We start from the raw sequence: 22793 nt of genomic DNA, 5'->3' as shown, positions 1-22793 counted from the left end.
CTTCCTTCAGTTCAGCTGGCACCGATAAAATTGGTTCCGCGATCGCTGACAACCTATTCTTGTGATGAAGTATTTGATGGCGAGAATGCACGTGTCCGTTGTGAGGTTGTAAGCTACCTCGATATGTATTGCTCGCACGGCGAGGCAGCTGATTAACTACCTCAGCGTTTCTAAGTCTTTCGGTCCACAACCATCGGCATTGGCGACAGAAGGCATTTGATCGCGAAGGCGAAAGCGCCGACATTTCTGTTGAGGCCGGGATCGCCTGAACGTTCTTGTAGAGTTGACAACGGGCTCGCATAAAACGCTAAACAGAACGGAGCTGAGGTACGTAGAATCGACGACGAACTTCTTTGAGCACGGTCCAATGGTTCATGTGACAGTACTGCTGGTTGCTGATCGTGACGGTAAGATCTGTTACTGGATAACATTTCGGAAACAGCACCGGGCGCTTCATACATTCCTCTTCAACATCTTTTTCCCACTTAACATGGTTTGATTTCTTCAGTCGGACTATGTCTGCAGCAAACTCAGCATTTTGCACTTGTTTCACAATAAACAGCTCTGCCTGCCATTAAGCTCCAGTTGATTCAACGGACCAGCGGCCATGGGTTTTTCTACCAGCTTCCTGCGGATATTTGCTGGATATCTTTTGACAAACGCGACGTATCATCTCCGAATTTTAAATTTGTGACTGGTTTCTCACTTCCCACCAAAATTTAAGACCGCGGAATTATCGGCCTGCAGGGGCATATCTGGAAACTTCTGTCATTTTGTGGCATCATTCGCCACGTTCAATTTTTATAGAATCCAGTCCGTGGCGTCGTTCACCACCCGGTCTGCAATTGGCGCTGCTTGATGTTCTAATCTTGGAATCGATACAAACCGCAATGGGACTACCCGTGCCGTGTCTTTGCGCCAATCAGCGCAAGCTCCACTTCGCCATTCTTTTCAACTCGCAGATACGCAACAGCAGCAAATCCCTTCTTCGATGCATCCAAGAACACATGAAGTTGCATGAAGTTTTGCTCTCCTATGCCTGTCTTTATTCGATAGTACCTTCGCACGCTGACATTTTCCACTTGTGGGAGAACGAACATGCAACCATATTTGCACTTTTCGTACTGCTCGGACGTAACCTGGTCATCCTGTTAACGCCACTCCGCCAGATCTCCTGAAGTAATATTTTCAGGAACATTAGTTCCAAGACCTGTCTTTTTCTTGGAATTATACGAGCCTGGAGTAACTCGGCCTTAATTGTCGGCTATACTGTGAAAGTATACGTGTCGGAATTTTCTCCGTTCCCATCTCGTTCTGCAGGTTCAAGTTTTTCTCATCTGGCTTCTAGCTCTTGGAGCACTCTTTTTGAGTTCGATAGCCGGTTGCGTATTTCAAACCCGGCCTCTGCGTGAATGTAGCGGACATCCTTCGACAGTCCCACCGCATCTTTTTCCGACTTCTCACTGGACAGTATGTCTTCGACATAATGTTCTATGATAATCGCCTCTGCAGCACTCGCAAATTTTAGCTGGAATCAATTTGATTCTTCACGTACCGTGCGCAACTTGACAAACAGCTAACCCCGAACGTCATAACTTTCATGGCATAGGCAGTTGGACTTCGATTTTGTTCGTCATCACGCCCCTGGAACCTCTTAAATTGTTGGTCGTTCTTGTTAACCTTAACTTGGTGGAACATTCCCTGGATGTCGCCCGTAATGGTAACTCGTATTTCTCGAAAACGGTGCAGTACAGATGGGAAGAGCTGATCCGGACCGGTAAGCAAGAAAGAATTGGGAGATGTTCCCGCCACTTTTTTTCAACTGCATCCCATACGATGCGAAGCTTCCCAGGCTTGTTAGGACTCACGACACGGAATATGGGAAGATACCAGACTCGTGGAAACGTTTCCGACAGTTGGCCTTTCGTCAGCTTCTTAATATATCCGCTGCTTTCGTAGTCTCAGATCTTTTGCTTCAACACTTCAGCCAGATCTGGATCGTGCTGCATCATTTTCTCCAAACACAACAATCGTCGCACGATTTACTGTTCGGCAGTCAGACATAGACCAAAGCAACCCTGTTTCGTATCGCTTTCCCTCAGAGTCAGAGATTCTAGCAGATGCTTAGCTCGCTCATCGTCTCTCGACAACAATGGTTTGATAGGGGTCATTACTCTAAGGCTGTCCAGCGAGAAGTAAGCTTTCATCGCTCTATGTAGTTAGGCATCGTTCCGTTCGCAGTACGGACACATATGAAAGTGTGGTGTCACACCTGTATGATGAACTACATTGCGACTAAAACGATAAAAAGGCAGCGAAGTGAAAACGATAAATATAATTGCGTATCAGAGAAATAAAAAGTACAGTACTAGTAAATGATTGAATCCGATTGGACGCGTTTTCATTTCCGCTCGATTGTTCCGTCCCCAAATTGGTGCCCCCATGTGATACCGGAAAATTCGATATTTTTCAAACGGAAACCAACAAAAAAAAAGTTTTTCTCAACGTTATCATAAAATGGAGCACGGTAACGCAAATCTGCCAGCCGCAGGTGCTGCTGCTGTTGCGGTGAAACTTCTAGAATTTTGGAAATCGGATCCTCTGATGTGGTTCGCCCAAGCCGAGGCCCAATTCGCCCTCGCTGGGATTCAGAACGATCAGAAAAAGTTCTTCCACATACTGGCCAAAGTGGACCAATCGGTGCTCCGCCATATTTCCGATCTTGTCGCACAACCTCCAGAGGAAAACAAATACAAAGCAATTAAGGACCGACTAATCTCCCGTTTTGAGCTATCAGCGCAGGAAAAATTGGAAAAACTTTTGAGTTCTTGTGATTTGGGCGACATGCATCCTACCCATCTCCTTGCTAAAATGCAAGAGCTTTCTGCTGGCTTAAATGTAAACGAGGAACTCCTTAAAATGCTGTTTTTGCAACGAATGCCGAGTTTCAAAGCTGTGCTATCCATCAGCGACGGTAGTTTAGCTAAACTTGCGGAGATGGCGGATAAAATGGGTGATTCCTCTAGTCCACATCAGGTAGCTGCCGCATCGTACCCAGCGACTCCAGGAAGTCTCCAGGATCTCGAAGCTCAGATCGCCGCACTCTCAGCAGAAGTTCGCCGGTTGAAAACCAACCCGGCCGGTAGCCGAAACCGAAGCCGTTCATCTTCTCGCCAGCAAGATGTCATCTGCTGGTACCACATAAAGTTCGGTGCTAATGCTCAGCAATGCCGCTCGCCGTGTCGTTTTTCAAATACAAAAAACTAGACACACTCTCACCTCAGACGGCGGAGGTGGGAGCCCTTGCATCAAGCAGCCGTCTAATAGTTTTCGATAGGTTAGCAAATAGGCGTTTCCTGATCGACACCGGCTCAGATCTTTCGATTATTCCTGCTACATCAAAGGAAAAAATTCAGTCGACTGCACCCTGGACACTTCATGCTGCAAACGGAAGTACTATCAAAACATATGGCAACCGTTTTATAACTACCGATCTAGGACTTCGTCGAAAGTTCACCTGAAATTTTATTATTGCTGATGTTACTACGCCCATCATCGGGGCCGACTTCCTGGCCGCCTTCGGAGTTATTGTCGACCTTAAGCATCATCGGTTGATCGACTCGAAGACTAATCTGCATTTGCTTGGGGGACTAACAACTACTGCTGTGCATAGTGTGACGACAATTAATATCGATCATCCTTTTCGCGAAATGCTAGCGGATTTCCGAGAAATTACTCTACCCAACACTATGCACTCCGGATTGCATCATGATGTTACTCACCACATTCAAACAAAAGGACCTCCACAATCATGTAATAGTCGACGATTAGCTCCGGACAAGTTGCAAGCCGCTAAGAAGGAGTTCGAATTGATGTGTGAACTTGGAATCTGCCGCCGCTCTAGTAGCTGTTGGGCAAGCCCTTTGCATTGCGTCCCTAAAAACGGTCAATGGAGGTTCGTGGGCGACTACAGGAAACTTAATGCCGTAACCATTCCTGATCGGTATCCGGTACCGCATATTCACGACTTGTTGAACGCCCTACATGGTAAGTCGATCTTTACTACTCTAGATCTCGAGCGCGCATACCACCAAATCCCAGTAGAGGTATGTGATATACCGAAAACGGCGGTAATCACCCCTTTCGGGTTATTTGAATTTACGAGGATGCAATTTGGTTTGTGCAACGCTTCGCAAACATTTCAACGTTTTATGCACAAAATATTCAGCGATTTGGATTTTGTTGTAGTTTTTGTGGATGACATCTGCATCGCCTCGACGTCCCCAGATAAACATCGAAGTCACGTACGAGCAGTTCTGGAGAGGCTTCAGAAAAACGGACTGGTTATCAATCTCACAAAAAGTTGTTTTGCACAGGAAGAAGCCGAGTTTCTGGGCTATACCGTAAATAGAGATGGTATTCGACCCCTGCCGGAGCGAGTTGCAGCATTGCAAAATTTCAAGCTACCAACGACAGTCAAGGAGTTACGTCGTTTCCTAGCGTTGATCAACGGATATAAGCGTTTTTTTCCGCATGCCACGGACCAGCAATCTGCCCTGCGAGATTTGATACCTGGGAATCGAAAAAATGACACAAGAAAACTGAAATGGAATGAGCTAGCTTTGTCGGCATTCGAGAACTGTAAAAGAAGCATAGCAAACGCAACGCTGCTGCACTACCCAAATCCGACCAAGCGATTAGGAATGATGGTAGATGCTTCAAATACATCGGCCGGAGCAGTGCTACAGCAGTATGCAAACGGATTTTGGCAGCCGTTAGGTTCTTTCTCGGAAAAGTTCTCTCCAGCACAAATGAAATACTCCACGTTTGGGAGAGAGCTAACCGCGATAAAAATGTCCGTGAAATACTTTCGCTATTTCATCGAGGGTCGAAAGTTTACTATATTTACCGACCACCGCCCTTTAACTCACGCACTTGCTTCTACCAGCAACAATTATCTACCGCATGAAGAACGTTACTTGCAGTACATATCCCAATTTACGTCCGATATTCGGCACATTTGTGGGACGAACAACGAAGTTGCTGACGCTCTCTCTCGTGTGGATTCTATCGATGTTCCTGGTCTTCTCGACTGTCGCACGATTGCCACCGACCAGGCAAACGACGAAGAGCTACTAAAACTCTTGCAAAAGCCGTCTTCACTTCGTCTCGAACAACGAACACTTCAAGGCACATCGATACCAGTATACTGTGATGTTTCGATAGGAAATCGTATCCGTCCATTCATACCGAAAGGACATCGCCAGCTAGTAATGAAGAAACTACACGAACTTTCGCATCCCGGTATTCGAGGCACCCGGAAACTTATTACTGATCGGTTTGTATGGCCGTCAATTAACACAGATATAAAGAACTTCGTTAAAGGTTGTGAAAGTTGCCAACGTTCAAAAATCCATCGGCATACATGGGCGCCGCTACAGAAATTCAACCTTCCAGGCTCTCGATTTCAACATGTGCATATAGACATAGTGGGGCCATTACCAGTATCGAATGGAAATCGATACCTTCTCACGATGATCGACCGCTTTACACGTTGGCCTGAAGCTGTACCATTGTCCAACATAACAGCAGAGACAGTAGCCCGCGCGCTTTGCTCAGGATGGATTTCTCGTTTCGGGGTTCCGGAAAATGTGACAACCGATCAGGGACGACAATTCGAGTCTGAACTTTTCAGTGAATTAACAGTGCTTCTCGGGATAAATAGAATTCGCACAACAGCTTACCACCCTCAAGCAAACGGAATGATTGAGAGGTTTCACCGAACAATGAAGGCTTCCATCATGTGCGTCGATCCATTACACTGGAGTGATAAACTGCTTATTATTCTATTGGGATTACGAACAGTGTATAGAGACGAAATGCATAGTTCTTCCGCCGAGATGGTGTACGGCCAACCATTGAAGCTTCCTGGCGAATTTTTCGAAACACATACAAAAGGAAATGATGATCGTACGGATTTCGTGCGTTTCCTCCGTCGTACGATACAAGAAATTAATCCAGCCGATGTATCGAACCACACTAAACAAAAGATCTTTGTTCCCAAAGACCTGACAACATGCGGTTATGTTTTTGTCCGAATAGATGGTGTCAAGCGCTCGCTTCAACATCCATACGAAGGTCCCTTCAAAGTCGTGCATCGAACAGAAAAATTCTTCAATGTCATCATCAACGGTAGAAAACAAACAATATCTGTTGATAGGATTAAGCCGGCATACATACTGAAAGAAGAAAATCAACAGCCCAGTGATGATGTCAAGACAAAAATTACACCTTCGGGACATCGTGTCCGCTTCTTGGTGTAACTAAGGGGGGCCCTGTGGTGTCACACCTGTATGATGAACTACATTGCGACTAAAACGATAAAAAGGCAGCGAAGTGAAAACGATAAATATAATTGCGTATCAGAGAAATAAAAAGTACAGTACTAGTAAATGATTGAATCCGATTGGACGCGTTTTCATTTCCGCTCGATTATTCCGTCCCCAAAAAAGCAATGGTGTGCTGTGAGGTTCGTCATTGATGGTAGTGCTATCGAGCAGGACCCGAATACTATTCAGCTTAAACGTGTTCTGATGGCGATCGGTTCGTTGGTTTCTCATTTGCTGTCTATCACGTGACCTAATTGGCAGTTGTTCAGGTAGGAGTCAGCTGGCAAATTTTCCAAGTAGTGATAATGTCGTTCTAATTCTAGAGGGTTTGTCGAGGTTTCTAGGCGTTGATGATCTGCCGTCAAACCCAGGCATAAGGAATGCGGTTGGCCTTAAAGGTTCAGTTCCTTCAGAAAGCTATGTTTCATCAGCATGACTGATGAACCTTCGTCCAAAAAGGCAACGATACACAGTTTTTCCTAACCCATGAAGAAGTACTGAAACATATCAGAGAAGGCTATTGTTAACTTTGCTGACATGTGCGTTATAAGTTGCGTTACGACTCAGTACCGGTTCGTGGAATCCATGCAAAATCTCATTTTGCTGATATCTGGAATCATCGAGTTCGTGATGCATGTACGAACCGCAGTTTTTTCCACAAGGCTCCGAAATGGTTCAATAGGTATTTTCGACAGGCAATAACTAGCTATATGTCTTCAGATGCTCAATTGAGCTCGATGCTGGCCTAAAAGTGGTTTCGAGATGAAGGAGTTCCTTTCGACGGTGACTATGAGAGCGGTTATCATTTTCATAAAAAACAAGGCTTGAAATCACGCCCGAAATCCGATTAAATGCACGGTGACTGGTGACTTGACGGTACTTGAAGACGGACCCGTAATTGCCGTAACTGATTCCTTGTAGTGATTGCCGATATTTCGCCCACGCTTAAAAGTTAGTAGTAGCCTTTCAACAAGTTCTTGAAGGAGTGCAGCATTGCACAGATGCTCGTTTAATCCACAAGCGACGGTCGTATTACACATGTTTCCAGTTTCTCCGCCTTTGACGCATGCGTCCGAATGTGTATGAATAACGGCTCCGAGCCCTGCTGGATACGGCTCCTTAACTACCCCTTTAAAAATCGCGGATATCTGAGCGGATTTTCTAAAACCGCGCATCTTCGTAGTGCATTCATATGTTGCGATAAACATGGGCCACTTCTCGGGGCGCCGGTGAAGTTGGGCATCTCCTTTGTCACTGTATGCCTCGCTGCCAGCTGACTTCTACTCAGCTCGTGAAAGTGCTTCTTATGAAGCGTCAGAAATAACATTCTGCTCGTTCAAACCACTGCTATTCTTTTACACTTAGTCACGAGTGCTGATTTCTATCGCTTTCTTCCATACGTTTCATCTTGAGATTCTGGTTTTCCGTCATCTCCTGATGACGCCTTTCCATTCGCTAGATCTCTTGACATGTATCCGTTGCTGCACGGTTCTCATTTCTTAACGTAGTAGAATTCGCACTAGGTGATGGCTTAGCCAGTGGGGCAGCCCAAGGTGCTTAGAGTTCTAGAATAAAAGCTCCTTGGGGCAGCCAGCTCAGCTCAAATTTGCTGCTCCCTCTTCGCCAAGCGACTTTGAAGCTGGTGCTGCAAATCATTCACTGCATTCTTCAACTTCGCGATCCTTCTCCTTGAGCATTTTCGTGTATATCCGATGATGTCCCAAGAACCTATGTTCCATCTGATTCGGAACTCCATGACTGTTTTACTGCTGATTTTAGTTGGGAACAGTTAGCTAAAGGAATTAATCGATTTTAATTATACTTGTTTATTAAACTAGAATGTACTGTACTAGGTATTGGCTATAATACCTAATTTACTGCACTGTACTTATAGTATTTAGCCCTAACGCATGCGAAATGAAATTTTGACAATCCTTCCAGCATTAAAACAAAAATGACGAATTTCGCGCTAAATCGTATTCAAAGTTGGCAGCACCCTCTCAGATTTTAATGAAACTTTCTGTACATGAGGACTTTGTCACAAAAAACCACTTTGCATATTTTGTTTTTCCAAAAATGTTCTAGACTGTCTTTTGAAAAGGGTCCAACTTTTTTACCATTTTTTTTGTCAAATGGTTATAGTCTAAAAATGAGAAATTCTGTAAAAAAAAGTTGTAAGACTGATTTTCACAAAATTAGTCAAATTTTTGAATGAAAATATTGAAAAAATTCGTCATCGACTCCTACACTGAAAAAATCCATTTTAAAAATTTAATGTCGATTTACTAAAAAAAAACCCGATTTTTGATTTGGATGAAATTTTGTTCCAAAATAGGTGACTATGTTCCCCATCTACCGTCAAAAATTCATGTTGGGCACTTTCAAAGTTATTTTAATAAAACTTTTCTTTGTCGAAACTGAATTTTTGCCAGTGTATTTTTATCGAAAACTAAACCAATGAAAGTCATAATTATTTCAGTATCCAATAAAAACTCAATTTTCAATAAAAACTCAGAAGATATCTAATTTAGCAACTAAGTATATTTTTATTAATAAAATATCTCATTGAAAAGAGTTTGTTATTAAACAAATATTCCATTATTACTTGTTTATTTTCTTATTTAGTTCTGAGGAAGGATCACGTGACAAACCCTTCAACGAACAAATGCTTGAGTCCTTCGCGACCATCCACGGCACCTACACGCGCGATCTCTCAAATATGATAACATCCCGATGATCAGGTGAACATTTCAGCGCTTATAAATTTTCACTGCCTGAAATTTCTATCTTTGGTAACAGCAGACTAGGTCCATGCCTTCAATTAAACCAATTATAAAATAAAAGCTCTCATATCCACTGGACAATGACATGACCGGGAACTTCAGTGATATGGAAGATCTTACTTTCTTCTAGCATCTAAACCATACACCGAAAATTAATGATCCACAGCTCGCGCGCGATCATCCAAGAACACACGCGAATATGCGAAAGGCACATGGTTATAAAATCGAATTTATACATGCGAAGTCACATGCACGTTAGCACACGCAACATACAAACGCACACGCGATTAAACACTTTAGCGTACAAATGCTTGAGCTTTTCGCGATGATACACGCGATCGCAAAATCTTTACGCCCGTACATATCTGAACCGTACAATGAATATCACATTCAGAATCACGGCCCGCTGCAACTAGCCTTAAGCAGTGTTTTAGTGGGCAACGTTGCCTGTCTCGTCTGCAATTCTCGACAAACATATGATTACGGCGTAAAAGCCAACTGTCAAGATTCTCTTTAAAGGGAAATTCCGGACAAACCGTTTCTGACTGAACACAGTTCACGGCACTAAATGGAAGAGAAAACTTTTCTCTTTGGTGTACTACCAACATTTCTATACCGTTTATTCAAAATGTAATATCTAACAAATGTAAACAAACTGAGTTTATTATGCCAAATAAAAGCTAAGCATTGACTCTTTATCGTCCACAAACAATAGAGAAAAATGATAACTCTTTATATGTTAATTTAATCTTAAGTCAAAATGTCACATATAGTATACCAAAACTTTGCTAATATTTTGTATATGTGATGTTTCTCCAAGTCGACTGTAGTTAGTACGTTTTTCCAATGCCAAAACTCATATCTACACTCTCGGTTGCAATACAGCACATGAAATATATCACAACTACAAACCCGTCTCTCTAAACGTCACAGTAAAATGTACCATCTACAAACGGAGTAGCCAAGACCACATATGTAAAAGAGCATAATAGCAAAAGTGATCGGCAAAATGTAATAAAATAATAGTTATCAATTATCTCTCTATTATCTTCGCGAAAAACATGTAATATGCTTATAAGATCCTGCAATGAGTACATGCAGAGGTGATAGTAGAATTAATAGCCTTCTGTGTGCTTTAATTGTTAAATAAATTTGAAAGTTGCAAGGAAATTTTTGCACGCGATTTTCTCCGTTTGACGTTTCTGTTAGATATGATGTAATGAAAAAACGCTCTAGATTTGTGGTTGGCGAGTGACCATTTGTCCGGAATTTTTATTCAAAGTGAATTTTGACAGTTGGTTTTTACGCTGTTATCTTATGTTTATCGAAAATTGTAGTGTGTGATTCTGACAAGGAGCCCTTCCGAGAATCTACAACTACCTACCTGACTCTACAACTCAGTAGGCCAACTCTCGAAAAAAAAATTTCAAACATTTCAGTTCCACAAAATTGAGATATTCTCATTTTTTGTTTTAAAAAAGGTCTACCTTGTATTCCCCCCTACACAGTAAACTGGATGTACCTAGAGAATTGGTACTAGCACTGTACCCAAACAGAAGGTACGATTTACCCACTAATAGGTGGAAATCTCTATAATATTTATTCTTTTTCATGTACAAGGTATTTATAATTGATTCGTAATCACCTAGTTTAGGTAGAGTGAATATACCCACTTCTAAGTTCGTGCACTTTTCTGGATGCCTAAGTAAATAGTACCTAAATTCCACAAAACTGCACATACTCACCAGTAGGTAACTTGAAACCACCCAAAATTAGGTAATTGGTAATCAAATCTAAGCGGATATTACCTAGAAATAGGTAAATATTATAGGGATTGGAACCTATTAGCAGGTAATTTGTACCCCTTTTTTGGGTACTACGCCACTACTAATTTTCTAGGTATATCCAGTTTACCGTGTAGGGTGAGGGGTTTGACGGTATTGCAAACATCATCAAGAATATTGCGTGCATCAGTGCTAAAGAACGTCTGACAGACAATTATTTCAAGATGGCTATTCCATTACGCCTCGATAGTAATGCATCGAGGAGACCGTGAGAGCTTATGGGCCTTTTTTAAGTGTGCAGTTTTTTCATACTCCGCACCTTCTCAAACAAACGACCACTGGTCTGTGTTGTTAGACATGACTCGCAGTGTAGGTCATTTTGTGTCGATTTATCGGTCGACTTCGTCATCGTGCTAATTATTTAAAAAATTGTAAAATTACAAGCCTATTAGTGCTAATTAATTTTTGTGCTCATTTGAAAGTTTACAATCAAGTTTGTTATGAATATATACCAAATTCGTTACTGATACTTTTTGCATGTATCAGGCAACTAGCTGTTGGGAAATTGGATTCTGAGATGATTATGACTTTCATTGGTTTAGTTTTCGATACAAATACACTGAAAAAAATCAGTTTGGACAAAGGAAAGTTTTTTTTTTTTTCAAATAACTTTTTTTCCTTGAAAATGCCGTGAATTTTTGATGGTAGGTAGGCAATATTTGCCTATCTTGGAACAAAATTTCATCCAAATCAAAGATGGTTTTTTTTTAGTAAATCGACTTTAAATTTTTAAAATCGATTTTTTTCAGTGTAGGAGTCGATGAAGATTATTTTAAATATTTTTTTATTCAAAAATTTTAATAATTTTGTAAAAATCACTCCTAAAACATTTTTGATAGGATTTGTCTTTTTTACACTACTAGCTAATCCCCGTCGCGCGTTGCTGCGACTTTCAACGAAATAGGAGTAAAACACAATTTGTTCCGAAGTGCCATCTGGTGGGCAGATAATCCCCAACCACACAAACACGCTCCATAACACATGCCTACTACATAGAAATTTTGACGGCAATCGGTTAAACCGTTTGGGAAGTCCATAAACCATATACATACAAATATTGACTTTTATATAGATAGATAGATAGATTGATAGATAGATAGCCATTTGAAAAAAAATGGTGAAAAAAGTTTGACCCTTTTCAAAAGACAGTCTAGATCATTTTTGGAAAAACAAAGTATGCAAAGTGGTTTTCTGTGACAAAGTCTCCATGTAGAGAAAGTTTCATTAAAATCTGAGAGGGTGCTGCCAACATTTGTTCGATTTGGCGCGAAATTCGTCAAATGCAATTCTCATGGCATACCTTTTGTACAAAAAGCTGGTAACCCTTCAAATGTACCACAACTGTGTCCAATTGATGATTTCTGGGCTAAATTGAAGCAAAGAGATATGCCAATAATTTTCCACCTAAAACTATCAAACATCTGATAATCAAAATTAAAAAATTAAGAAAATGTCAACATCAACTTTTTCACCTGCTTTGTAAAAAGTTGCTGTAAATTGTCGCGTCTTCTCAAATGGGTTCAATTTTTTTCTACATTAAGTTAATAAGTTAAGCTGACAGAAGTTTTTATATAGAGAGAACATTTAATAAAGATTTTTTTACAAAAAATTGCCTTTTGCGCGCGTTAAAATTTCAAATGACAAAACATTTTAGTAAGGCGCAACTTTTCCTCACTGACTTGCATAATCTTTTAACGTTTCTGTCTCGATTATATCGTAACGCCCGCGGCGCCCAATTTGTAGGGATGACCACACGGAAAATATGGCATAGGGGAACGCGGGGCAAGTCCGACACCTTAAGCGCAATAATTTTTCTAGAATTCCACAAAGTTCCTAAAATTGTATATTCTGTGCATAATCCTTGTTTAGGTGGTTCTTAACAAAATATAATTTTTTCAGCGTTTCAAAAAATTGAATTCATTAAAAATTATTGGTTGCCAAAAAATGGAGAAAAATGTCATTTTAAAAACGCTGCGGGTAAGACCGACACCCCAAAGGGGCAAGAGCGACCCCCTTTTGAACTTTCTTTTTGTCCAATTTTTTCCATTAAAAATGTATTGTGAAAGTGTGATAACGTGCAATTATGTGTATATGAGTATGTGTGATGCAAACGCATACTTTCTGTAGTTTCATCGCGTAGCAGCAGGAAGAGCATTCGAATGCGTGGTGTTATGAATAAATAATGTTTAACGCATGGTTTATATTATGGTACAGGTTTTCTCAAGTAATTCTTTCGAGCTTTATTGCCACTTGTATAGCCATTCTAACGAGGAAGAGCTGTTCTGCAAGCAGATTATATACGCTGTTACTAGGACTCATTCACTTAGAAGTGACGCACGCTTCGTAGTAAGCTATCCGGTTCGTGTTGTGATTTTTCGGAACATTGCGATCAACAATCCGACGGTCAATGAAATTTTTTCATCAATATCATTTCAAAATCTCATATTAGATTATACTTTTAGTTTCTTTTTGTAATATTATTATGAATCACGTTCAATTAATTTTTAATTTTTTTGGTCGGCTTGAGACAATACTGATAAATAAATGCAAAAAACATAGTTTCCGTGTATTTCAATTATTAACATGACGTAATTATAGTATAATGGAACACAACAAATATACCCAGTCGTTTGTATCGAATCAAAAACGAACCCAATTATCTAAACAGCGTGTCGGTCTTACCCCACCCAAAAACTGTCGGTCTTGCCCCAACAGCGCCCATTTTTGTTAAATGCTCAATTAACAGTATTGAAATATTCAAACTTATCTTCAATACATACAAATAACGATATGGAGAGTAGAATAGAATGTGTGACAAAAAAACTGTTCATTTTCAAAGCTTTTGTGTTATTAAAACCTTAAAATGTATCAACTAAAAATAACATCCAAAAGCGCATCAACTTTGCTTTCGCTTGTTTTGTTTATTTTGTTGACGTTTATGAACCCATATGACATCGATATGTATCGAAATGCCAAAAATAATCGTACTAATAATATCCTGTCATTATTGTATGATTTAAAATTTGATATCTGGGAAAAGTCGTGGGGTGTCGGGCTTACCCAGGGTGTCGGGCTTCCCCCCAGTTCCCCTATAGGCGTGGATTATTCATTTATTTTTATGAATGTGCACCGAGCAATTGCAACAGCAGGTTTTCACCAAAACGTATTTTCTCATCTAGCGGAGAATTTGATAAAATCTTATCTGTGTAATCGAAGCTAGACAGTTTTCTTCAGCGGGATTATATCTTCTTTTCAGGACATTACGTCAGGAGTTCCACAAGAGTCCGTACTTGGACCTATTGCATTTTAAAATTTTATCGCATTCTACAACATGAATTAGTATGCGATAATAGAAAATATTTAAATTTTGATTAATTTAGAATATGATTTGATACTTTTTCAGTTAATTTCTAAAACAAAGCACAGAATTTCATAAAGTTGTACCAACAATCTCAGTTTTCGATTTCAAAATTCGATATAGGCATAGTAGAACTACAGATAACAGACATTTAGACTAGAACAAAATTTATGTAAAAACCTGCGTAAATCTAGACGTCAGAAATAATGTCTCACTATCGTCATCTTCTCAACTGTTTGCTTCCTTTTCGTTATTTGTCTTAGTTGTATAGTGTATTTAATCGTGGGTGGTATTAGGAATGATTTTACGCGGTATCCGAAATCATACCTTGGATATACGCGGTATTAGGCCTTATTGATATATCTTTCGTCAATTTTCAAGATTTTGCAGCAATATGTAGCACAATTATTTTTTTCATACAAATTTACTTTAAATACATTTAACGCAATAAGCATGAAAGCATGAACATTTATCCTAAATTGTTGTAACAGTTTTGCACTTGAAACGTTCTTAACCTCACGGTATTCGAACATGTTATGGTACCAATAGTGAAAAATACATCGACCAACAATCGACAGTCATCTAACGACAAATTTTAAGAAAACAGCAGAGAGTTGTGATTTAACCAAATACTGAATTGCATATTCGAAGTTACGGAAATTTATTAACGAAAATATAATTTAAACAGAAAGATTGGAGAATTGATTCTATAATCAGTAACACATTAAATGTGTTGACGCATCTCCGAATAACATTTTCAGCAAACAAGCAGCCGACAATCAACAGTCAAATTTACATAACATTTAGTCAGCTGCCGCTAGATCGGTTTAATGCGCATGATTGTCTTTTTAAATTTTTTGATAATTCCTGCACCCGAAATTTTCCTACCCATTGATTGTGCTTCTCAACCGATTCCGCTCCCCCACAAACATGCCATCCACCGAAGATCAGGGACAGACAGATTAAATCATCACATTGGGGAAAACAAATAGACCACAGTGCAGTCTGCACGGGCTGGTGACTAACCAAATGTTCTACTGCTTACCTATTCTATTAGCACCTATCCTACATTGTTATCACGGCCCTGTTTGTCTTTGCTAGCTCTCTAATGGGCAAGGCAGGAGGACATTTGCACATGTTATCCCCCAATCAGAATCATGGGCCGGTTCTCCATTTGCGACAGGTTCAGCATACCTACGGACGAGCAATAAATTCATCACTGAGTGGAAAAAAAGAACACAGACACAATAAGACTTATCCACACACCACCTCACTAACCTGCGTGCTGTTTCTTTTTTCGCTTGACCGCTGTAGAAATCAAACAGCGTAAATCGTCCTCCGAACACCCGGCTCGCAGCGCATCTCGTAACGAGACTTCCGTGTTGCCAAAAAGGCACACTTTCAAATTACCATCGGCTGTTATTCGTAGCCGGTTGCAAGTGCCACAGAAGTGCTCCGTCATGGAGGTGATAAAGCCAATTTGGCCCCGAAAACCTGGGACACGGTATGCTTTTGAGGTGTCGTTTGGACCATTTTCCAGTGGCTCGAAATCTGGGTAGCGAGCTCGGATCGTGGCTAGAGCCTCGCGGAATGGAACCATCGTACTGGTGTCCCATCGATTTCCGGTGAATGGCATATACTCAATAAAACGGATATCAATGTCGCGATCTTCGGTCATCGCAACAAAGTCACACAGTTCACCATCGTTAAAACCTAGCACAGAAGCACGCATACACACAGAGAAACACTAAGGTCATCATATGTTTTGGAGAGCGTGTTGACCGATAGATACACTTACCCTTCATTAATACGCAGTTCACCTTGGGTTTGTAGCCCAGTTGGATGGCCAAATCTATTCCAGCGATTACTCGTTCCCATCCTTTGCGCCGAGTTATCTGTTCGTACTTGGCCGCTTTCAACGTGTCCAAACTAATATTTAGTGCATCGAGGCCGGCTCGCTGCAGGCCTACTAGCTGACGGGTCAACATGAGTCCGTTTGTCGTAATACCAACACTTTCCAGCAAAGGAATAAGTTTCAATCGTTGCACAATTTCGGTTAAATCTTTTCGCACCGTCGGTTCTCCACCGGTTAGACGGATTTTTCGAACACCTTGCTGCACAAATAAACCGGCTAGTCGAAGCACTTCTTCCGTTGTGAGTAAGTTGTCTTTTTGCGTGAGCTGTACTCCCTCGGCGGGCATACAATACTTGCAGCGTAGATTACACCTTTCCGTGAGCGAGATTCTCAGATAACTGTGAAATCGGCCAAACAGGTCGGTCAGAGGAGAGCTAGAAATACTGCTTGTGTTGTTGTTGTTGTTGCTGCTGCTGCTACTTCTACTGGTGTTGTTTTTATTTTTGCCGATTTTTTCTTGCTGCTGCGTCCCACTGCTGCTGACTGCGCGCACGTCGTCTCCGCTCGACAGGGTCTGGAAATGGAGAATGCACAACAACATGTAACATTACTTTGAATGGGTCTGTTTTGTATAGTAGAACGGAACAGGGATGGGTGAATGATTTACACTACAACGCAATCCCAGTACTCGATGAGGTTCGAATTTCAAAATCACTTGCTAACAGCTAGAAAAAAAGAGCACGCCAGTAATCTTTTCACATGTGTACTTTGGATTTTTGGACTTAAAAATGTTTACCATAAAGAAATACGATATGTGCCCACAAACGTATCAATCAAGGTGATATCAGTCTTATCGGCGTATAGAAATATGCAACGCACAGGGCCAGTACTCCCAGGGCGGAGTAATATTTACAAACAAAACTGCCATCTATCGATATGTATATTGTAGGTATATAGGTTGCGCTCGCACGCTATTCTCAACGTACCGATGAACCACTACGCGTGCGAGCGCTTGGTAGGTACGTGTGTTTTATCACGCTGCTGATTCAGATTTTACGCGCCTGTCTGTGGTGGTACGCATGGCTTCTTTTTACCATCGTTTATGTTTACTGTTGGGTTTATATTTATGCCCAGCGTTGCCAATAGTCCAGATTTACCTGGAATCTTCCAGATTTTTCGCAGCTGAACAGAGACCCGGTCAAGGCAGACAGTTTTCCAAAAAAAAAATTCATTCTAGATATTTTGAATTCTAAGTTTCACCCGAGGATAACGATTATTAAGATCCATTCGACTCTCTGATTATCTTTTCTAGAATATTCAATATTCGTCGCTATGATAGGAATGAAGTAGACTGAGTTTCCCTTTAAAGAAATTATTTCTCTTGAACTTGACCTCTGTTTTGCACCTGGACTGAAGGAATGTCACGGAATAATTTTTTTTCTAGAATCGTGAATAAAAATATAAAATACAATGAATGCTGGAACAAACATGTTTTTACGTTATGAAAACAGGACAATGAACAAAAATCATGCGATTTTTAATTATATTCAATTTTCCTTCAGTAACGCCCACATAACGCTTATATTAGTGGAAAAAAAATTTAATCTTTGTTTTTGTTTAGTGAACTTTATTCAATCACGGTTACCGCCACATCGATTTTCTGTACCAAGATGGACTAGTGAATTTATTCATAGATTTAGGAACATTATTCAGAGAGCGACTATATGACGTGACCTGATTCACGATTTATTTCAATTTGAACATGATCTAGTTTAAGTGGTTGTGAAATAGTTCACAAAATCAAAATATTTTTACGTGAACTATTTCACGAAACTCGGAATATTATTCATGAACTCTTTCAATCATCGTGATGTCGTTCAGTTTTGGTCACGATTCAATATTCGTACTAGTGAAATAGTTCACAAAATTCTAAGATTATTTAGGGAGAAGTGGGGAAATTCGGACCGCTGACCATTGCTGAGAACCATAGCTGTTTCTCAGCTATGGTAATATTATGAAAAGCGTACACTGCAAATAATCTACACATATTTTCAAAGAGATTTCACACATAAGTTTCAAGTTTCAAGCCACACTGAGAGTTCAAGAACTTTCCCTTTGCCCTTTAATAGAATTACACTTATATTTTAAATGTGCCGCGCAATGATATGATTGACTGTCATCACATTTAAATGTTAAGTGTCAGGGTATTAAATCATAAATGTTTTGCCCACGGAATCCATGGTTTTGACAAATGCGGCAACATTAAGTGTTATCACAATTAAATTTTAAAAGTCAACGTATTGAATCAGAAATGTTTTGCTCATCACTATAAATAAGGTACACTTTCTTTCGAAGAGATTCGACACATAAGTTTTAAGTTTAAAATCACACTGAAGACTCAATAATTTATCTTTTGGTCTTTAACAGAATAGTACACTTAAAATATAAGTGTGCCACCCGATGACTTGTTCGACTGTCATCACATTTAAATTTTAAGTGTTGGCATATTAAATCATAAATGTTGTGCCCATGAAAACCACGTTTTTGACAACTTTGGAAACATTAAGTGTGAAGTCCATTATAATTTCACTGTTCCACAATCAGTCTCAAAACATGCGGAAATATCTAATTGTAAGTTTTATAAACATATTCGGAAGATTTTGGATGGTAAGTAAATGCTGAAAACGTTTGCTTGCATTATTTATATATAAGCTTGTATTTACAGGAAACGAAATCGATGGTCCATGACTTTACAGAAGATGATTTTTTAACTTGGAGGAAGCGGCGGGTTAGGTGTTAATAATATTCGTTAATTGTAGTATATGTAAGATTAGTATAATATTAACATACGCATTCTTTCTTTTTTACATAATGTATTTAGTTAAATTCAAATAAAAAAAATATGAATGAACCAAAAAAATCTTTATATCATTTAGATACCCATGTTCTCCCATTTAAAAATCAACATATTTTTGCATGACTTTTATACGAAATAAGATAATATTCAAGTTGATGCAAACTTAAATTCTATATGAATTATATTCAACAACCGTTTGTCAGACACTTAACTTGAATGAACCATGCATATGAAACTTAAGTGTGGCATCTATTGGAATTATCATGTTTTCAAAGAAGTGTGTTATTAAGTGTCTGACACATGAGATCTAAGTGTCAAAACAGATGCGGCAACATTAAGTGTTAAAAACTTGAATTCAATGTGCGGATTATTTGCAGTGTATATATCATTTTCATGGATGTCATGTAGATCTGTTCTGTCTCACAAAATATTGCGGTTCTCAGTTTTCGTGTGCGTGTGCTAGGAGCGAATGTTGCTTCTGCCCGGTTAAACCATTCGGAATTTGATTCGGAATCCTGAATGGAGTTAGTGTGGAATCCAAATCAAATTGTTGCATTTGATTTGGAATCCATACTGACTCCATTCAGGATTCCGAACCGGTTCCGGAATGAGTTTAACTGGGTGAGCGCTTTTTTTGTTGAAAAATGTGTAAGCCAAAAACAAGATTTTTGTTGCCAACAACAATTAATTAAATCAAGTGCATTATCGTGATTTTGGATCAGCCGGATAATATCTTTTATTTATACCCTGTTTTGGGGGAGACTATCAACGGTTACTTAGGCCAAAATAGAAACTCATTTCTATTGCAAGAAATCGAAAAGAAATGGGTGGTCCGTATTGGAACAGGGTTGGGGTAATGCGGACTTTTCATGTACTTTTGCGCAGAACCGTTTGTACACAATAGGGGAAAGTGAGGCAATATCGCCATGTGGGGAGAGTTGAGCACCCCTGTTTTCCAAAAATTTATGAACAATTTTCGATTTTTTTGTTTGCATGAATACTCCGTCAATCACCATTAGATAAATTAATACTTCAATTGCGACATAAAACAAATCTTAAATCACAAAAAATACAAATATCTGACGGGATGTCAAAGAAATGAAAATGTTATAAGATTCAAGCTATATGAAATAAGCATTCGCATGATGTATGTGTGCGATAATTTAAAAATGCATACATCTCCGTAATATTTGACGTCTTTCTAACTATTTCAAACATAAAAATAAGTACGATGAATAATAATATTTGCTCGAGAAAATTACTCGCAAAGGTATTATTAAAACAAGATGGAAATTTGATTCTAATAGTTACGAAAAAGCTGTTAAAAAACTATAAAATGAATTTCATAGGCAACTAAATGTCACTAAATCGATTGAAAATATGATTCTTAATAATTATAATTGAAATAAATTTGAAATTTTGTAATAAAATATAATATTTTGCGACATAATCATATGCCTCTTAAGATTGCTCATATTGCCCCACAAGGTTTTTACCAAGCCAAAAATCGATCATTACAAAAAACGATTATTTACAAAGATTTTGAATTTTCTTCAGCATGTATAGTAACTGCATGTGAAGAATGTTTTATTCTACCATAGAGGAAAATTTGGGATTATTTGTATGTTTTGCTGCAGAGATATTTGCCTTCAACCTTAGGGTGCTCATATTGCCTCACTTTCCCCTACGGTAAAAGATCGGAAAAAGTCGCCTTAGAAAAAAATGTGCGCAAGATGTGATCAGGCTTTTAGGAAAAAATATTTATTTGTAATTCGGTTGACACGTTTCAGTTCTATAGCTCATAAACCCTTACTAGGTCCGAATTGACCCAGTTCTCGCTATGTATTCTTGAACTGGTGCACGATTTCACATCTCACCATTCGTGCTCGCTCACAAAATCATGAAAGTTTATTAACGGAAACGTGAACTGGGTCATTATTCGACTGTCCGTTAAATAGTTCACAAAATTGAAAAAAATATTATTCATGTATACGTGAACTAATTCATAATTCCTAGCGAATTAGTCACGACGGACCATTCGTACTCATGAAATAGTTCACAAAATCATAAAATATTATTCATGGATTCGTGAACTGGTTCATGATTCCTAGTACTTGATTCACAATCCATCTTGAGCGCTTGTGACATCAAAAAGATATCATTAATTATTTTCATTTTCATGCAATTCTCCATATGGTCATGAAATTTTAACGTGAGCTATTTCACAATATTTAGGTTTTTCTTGAAATATCATATAGCTATCTGCAGCTTCTAGCGACCAGTATTAGTATTAGGAGTCATGGACCTCGCACATCGTTATTCATTTGATAAGGTTCAATGTGATGTCCGGACAGAAAATGAAAACTGCACTAAGGACCAAAAATACCACAAATCGTATTCGTGATATAGTTCACAAAACAAGATACCGCGGATCAGTCACACCTTTATGATCGAGTTCATATTGACACGTTGTTCGGTGTAAGAAATCCGATAGTTTTTTTTCGAGGTGTCCTACTGGAGCTGTATAGCTAGGTTCTCGGAAGGGCTCCACGTCAGTACCACGCACTACACTTGCATACGAGACGGGAAATGCACTGCTTAAGGCCAATTGCAGCGGGCCGTGATTTTGAATGTGATATTCGTTGTACTGTTCAGATATGTGCAGGCGTAGGTATTTCGCGATCGCGTGTATCGCCGTGAAGGGCTCGAGCGTTTGTACGTTAACGTGTTCGATCGCGTGTACGTTTGTATGTCGCGTGTTCCAGCGTGTATAAATTCTAACTGTGTGTCCTTTCCAGAGCTTAAAAAAATGATATCCCTGTGTGAACTTGAAAGAAAACGAAATTCAATTCATGCCCACTGCAATGAATGAAATTTTCGGTTCGTTTCCCTTGCCATTCGTTCTCCCGACGCAGCGCATTCAGGTTCGGACAACTGTCACAAACTGTTGATGAGGGAATTTATGTTTTCTCTGCACTCCAGCATTCGATTCGGCATGAAATTTTAGTCACTTGGAAAGTGAATGAATGAGGGAGGCGTTGAATCTAAATATCGGTTTCGGTAAATGCAAGCATAAATAGGTAAATGATTTTGAAATTTCGTAGCACTGGTCCTTTCGCATATTCGCGCGTGTTACTTGTGTTCAGGGATGCCAAAGGTACTGGTAAACTACATTTCTTTCGGTATATTTACATTTGCACAAGCCGTACAGCCCGCTACAGCGACGCATTACTACAGCTCTTGCCAGAACGGTAGCCAAACCGAGTACATTTTCCCGTGGAGCAGTAGAATACATTTTTGTTTTGCTGCTGTACTCCGACTGCTCGGTGAGAGTGTGGCGTAGTAAAGTTTGTTCTCTCGCTTTGTACACTTTTCTCTGCGTAGTCAAAGGGAGATGCCCGCACACGATAGCGATGATGCCGGTCGTGGCGTAAACGAAGCGCATTTATTGCCGTCCTTTGTGATTAAAAATATTGAATAGATTAAAAATATTAAAAAGTGTAAAATAAGGAAAGAGAAGCTATACCGCTCGCGTCTGGTGGCAGTACTGGGGGCAGTATTTCTTTGTCATGTTACTGCTTTGCTTACAGACTGCCGTACAGCGCTGGGCGTCCTGCAATAGCGAACGACAGCAGCGTCGAAAGAGAAATGAGAATGTAGGCAGAAAAATTACAGCCGTAGAAAAGGTAGGCATTTTGCATCCTTGC

The 22793-nt window shown here is 39.7% G+C and overlaps 1 protein-coding gene across 4 annotated transcripts in view; it reads right to left on the bottom strand.

Annotated features, from left to right (window-relative positions):
• The window catches only part of LOC131691227 (molybdenum cofactor biosynthesis protein 1), a 46859-nt gene that overhangs the window by 2927 nt on the left and 21139 nt on the right, over positions 1 to 22793 (bottom strand). The window contains exons 3-6 of one of the 4 annotated variants that reach the window (XM_058977467.1): positions 16173 to 16803; positions 15653 to 16087; positions 13096 to 13137; positions 658 to 673 (exon numbers count right to left, since the gene is read on the bottom strand). In XM_058977467.1, the coding sequence (XP_058833450.1) occupies positions 658 to 673; positions 13096 to 13137; positions 15653 to 16087; positions 16173 to 16803 (1124 nt within the window). Of the gene's footprint in view, positions 1 to 657; positions 674 to 13095; positions 13138 to 15419; positions 15569 to 15652; positions 16088 to 16172; positions 16804 to 17025; positions 17116 to 22793 lie in introns of those variants that run through there. The other 3 variants (XR_009305739.1, XM_058977466.1, XM_058977464.1) reach the window with 3 other exon arrangements.

This window comes from Topomyia yanbarensis, chromosome 3 (genome assembly GCF_030247195.1).
Source record: "Topomyia yanbarensis strain Yona2022 chromosome 3, ASM3024719v1, whole genome shotgun sequence".
Taxonomy (NCBI): Eukaryota; Metazoa; Arthropoda; class Insecta; order Diptera; family Culicidae; genus Topomyia; species Topomyia yanbarensis.
Note: the sequence above shows the minus strand (reverse complement) of the source record. Positions and strands in the feature narration are given on the sequence as shown.